General features: G+C 50.0%; 1 protein-coding gene across 1 annotated transcript; it reads left to right on the top strand.

Annotated features, from left to right (window-relative positions):
• Positions 1–414: 414 nt before the first annotated feature.
• LOC121561410 (histone H2B) lies at positions 415–857 on the top strand. The gene is given in 3 exon segments (XM_041873977.2): positions 415–573; positions 575–616; positions 618–857. Coding segments are annotated over 3 exon segments (375 nt in total). The 5' UTR covers positions 415–429; the 3' UTR covers positions 807–857.
• Positions 858–2,498: the final 1,641 nt, after the last annotated feature.

Below are 2,498 nucleotides of genomic sequence, written 5' to 3'. Positions count from 1 at the left end.
AGAGGGGGACAGCGCACACACACACACACACACACACACACAGTCCAAAATGCGAGCCCTATGTCTGACGGTGCCAAAGTGGGCAATTCTATCACCAGCATTATTTGGCACAACAATCGTGCCATTTGGACAACTATCAAAGGCCCCCTTTTGAAACACACAATCCCCCATCGGTCACAGAGCATAGGCTATAGAGAGGAGGGAGGGGGTGAGGACCCGCAGCGCCCCTCAATTGTCTTTGTTCGGGAAGCTAGCCTCTGAGCGGAAGGCTCTTTTGAGCACTAGAGCTCCACTGGGCAAATAGCAGGGGCGCCTACGAGCAAGCAGGGGAGTGTCCACTGCCGCTGACTTTGCTTAGCTTCCTCTTCATTAGACGGGTAAGCGCCCTTCACCCCCTCATTCGTTTCTGAGAAGCAACGATACATCATCATGCCCGAGCCAGCAAAGTCAGCGCCCAAAAAGGGCTCCAAGAAAGCCGTCACCAAGACCGCAGGGAAGGGCGGCAAGAAGCGCAGAAAGTCCAGGAAGGAGAGTTACGCCATCTACGTGTACAAGGTCCTGAAGCAGGTCCACCCCCGACACCGGCATCTCCTCCAAGGCCATGGGAATCATGAACTTCGTTCGTGAACGACATCTTGAGGCGTATCGCCGGAGAGTCCTCTCGCCTGGCCCACTACAACAAGCGTTCTACCATCACCTCCAGGGAGATCCAGACCGCCGTGCGCCTGCTACTCCCCGGTGAACTTGCCAAACACGCCGTGTCCGAGGGCACCAAGGCCGTAACCAAGTACACCAGCTCCAAGTAAACAGCGCATTTGGACTGCTCTACTAACCCAAAGGCTCTTTTAAGAGCCACCCACTCTGTCAGTAAAAAGAGCAATTCCATCGCCACCGAATGAATGCGTAGGTAGGCTGCGTTACATTGTAGGACCGCGGTTACATTGTATCAATGTTTAACGGGCGGCGCGCGCCGGCTCGGAGAGCGGCTACATTGTATCATTTCCCCCACCCGTTCCAGCGTAGGGGTTTAGTGCGCCTTTTTTGTTGTCTTTGCACGCTGAATAGTAAGCCATGTTTGTCGGCCTCCATTCCAGGTGAAGGCAATGTAAAATGGCACCATTTGACAAAGGGTGTAAATAAAAAAAGCAGTCTGTTGGGTTTGAATGGAAAGAAATGCCTTTTGTCGTTTAATGAGCGGATAGTCATTTTGAGTCGACTTCCTGAATCGGTAGGACACGGACGGAGTGAATGGACGCTCCATCTTTGGACTATACCCTAATGATGTGAATGAGAACGATAATGGCAAGAATAAAAAGGGGGTGAATAATCCCGTCTAGGAAGAATAGGAGTAGGCCTATATATATATGAACGTAGCCCTTTTTGCCAACGGGTCATTTCCGGTTCAGGTCGCATCATACATATATAGTCCCCTGTAGCTCAGTTGGTAGAGCACTGCGCTTGCAACGCCAGGGTTGCGGGTTCGTTTCCCACGGGGGGCCAGTATGAAAATGTAGGCACACACTAAACTGTAAGTGGCTCTGGATAAGAGCGTCTGCTACATGACTCAAAATGTCCATGTAAAGTGTAGTACATTTGAGTCACATAGTGTATTTTCCTTCCTACTACACTCACCAGGCAACAGGATAAATATAATAAAATAATAATAATATAATATGCCATTTACCAGACGCTTTTATCCAAAGCGACTTACAGTCATGCGTGCATACATTTTTGTGTATGGGTGGTCCCGGGGATCGAACCCACTACCTTGGCGTTACAAGCGCCGTGCTCTACCAGCTAAGGCAGTTGCTTCCACGTAAGGATATGAATGTGTCTGTAGGCCTAGTCACAGTATAACACAGTGAGCGAGCGGGCGGCCCTTGCGATAGTCGTTGGAGCAGTAGCGGATCCCAATGACTACCTTGGGGATAGCCTATACATTTACATTTTAGTCATTTAGCAGACGCTCTTATCCAGAGCGACTTACATGAGCAATTAGGGTTAAGTGCCTTGCTCAAGGGCACATCGACAGATTTTTCACCTAGTCGCCTCGGGGATTAGAACCAGCGACCTTTCGGTTACTGGCACAACACTCTTAACCACTAAGCTACCTGCCGCCCCATACATATATACAACAAGGAAAAGAAAAGTAGCCGCAATCAGCCTTCTGACCCACATGCACCTGCTGGGATTCTTCTCCCAGTCCAACCACATATACAGCCCTTGTCCCATTTAGAGAGAGAGAGAGAGAGAGAGAGAGAGAGAGAGAGACAGCGAGAGAGAGACTGGGTGAGTGAGTGAGAGAGAGAGAGTGTGTGAGTGAGTGAGAGAGTGAGAGAGAGAATGTGAGAGAGAGAGAGAGTGTGAGAGAGAGTGTGAGAGAGAGTGTGAGAGAGAGTGTGAGAGAGAGAGAGAGAGAGAGAGAGAGAGAGCAAATAACCATGGTGTGCAGTACCCAAATTTAACCACAAGATGGCCGCCGTGCTCCACTGTAAAGT

This window comes from Coregonus clupeaformis, unplaced genomic scaffold (genome assembly GCF_020615455.1).
Source record: "Coregonus clupeaformis isolate EN_2021a unplaced genomic scaffold, ASM2061545v1 scaf0588, whole genome shotgun sequence".
Lineage (NCBI taxonomy): Eukaryota > Metazoa > Chordata > Actinopteri > Salmoniformes > Salmonidae > Coregonus > Coregonus clupeaformis.
Note: the sequence above shows the minus strand (reverse complement) of the source record. Positions and strands in the feature narration are given on the sequence as shown.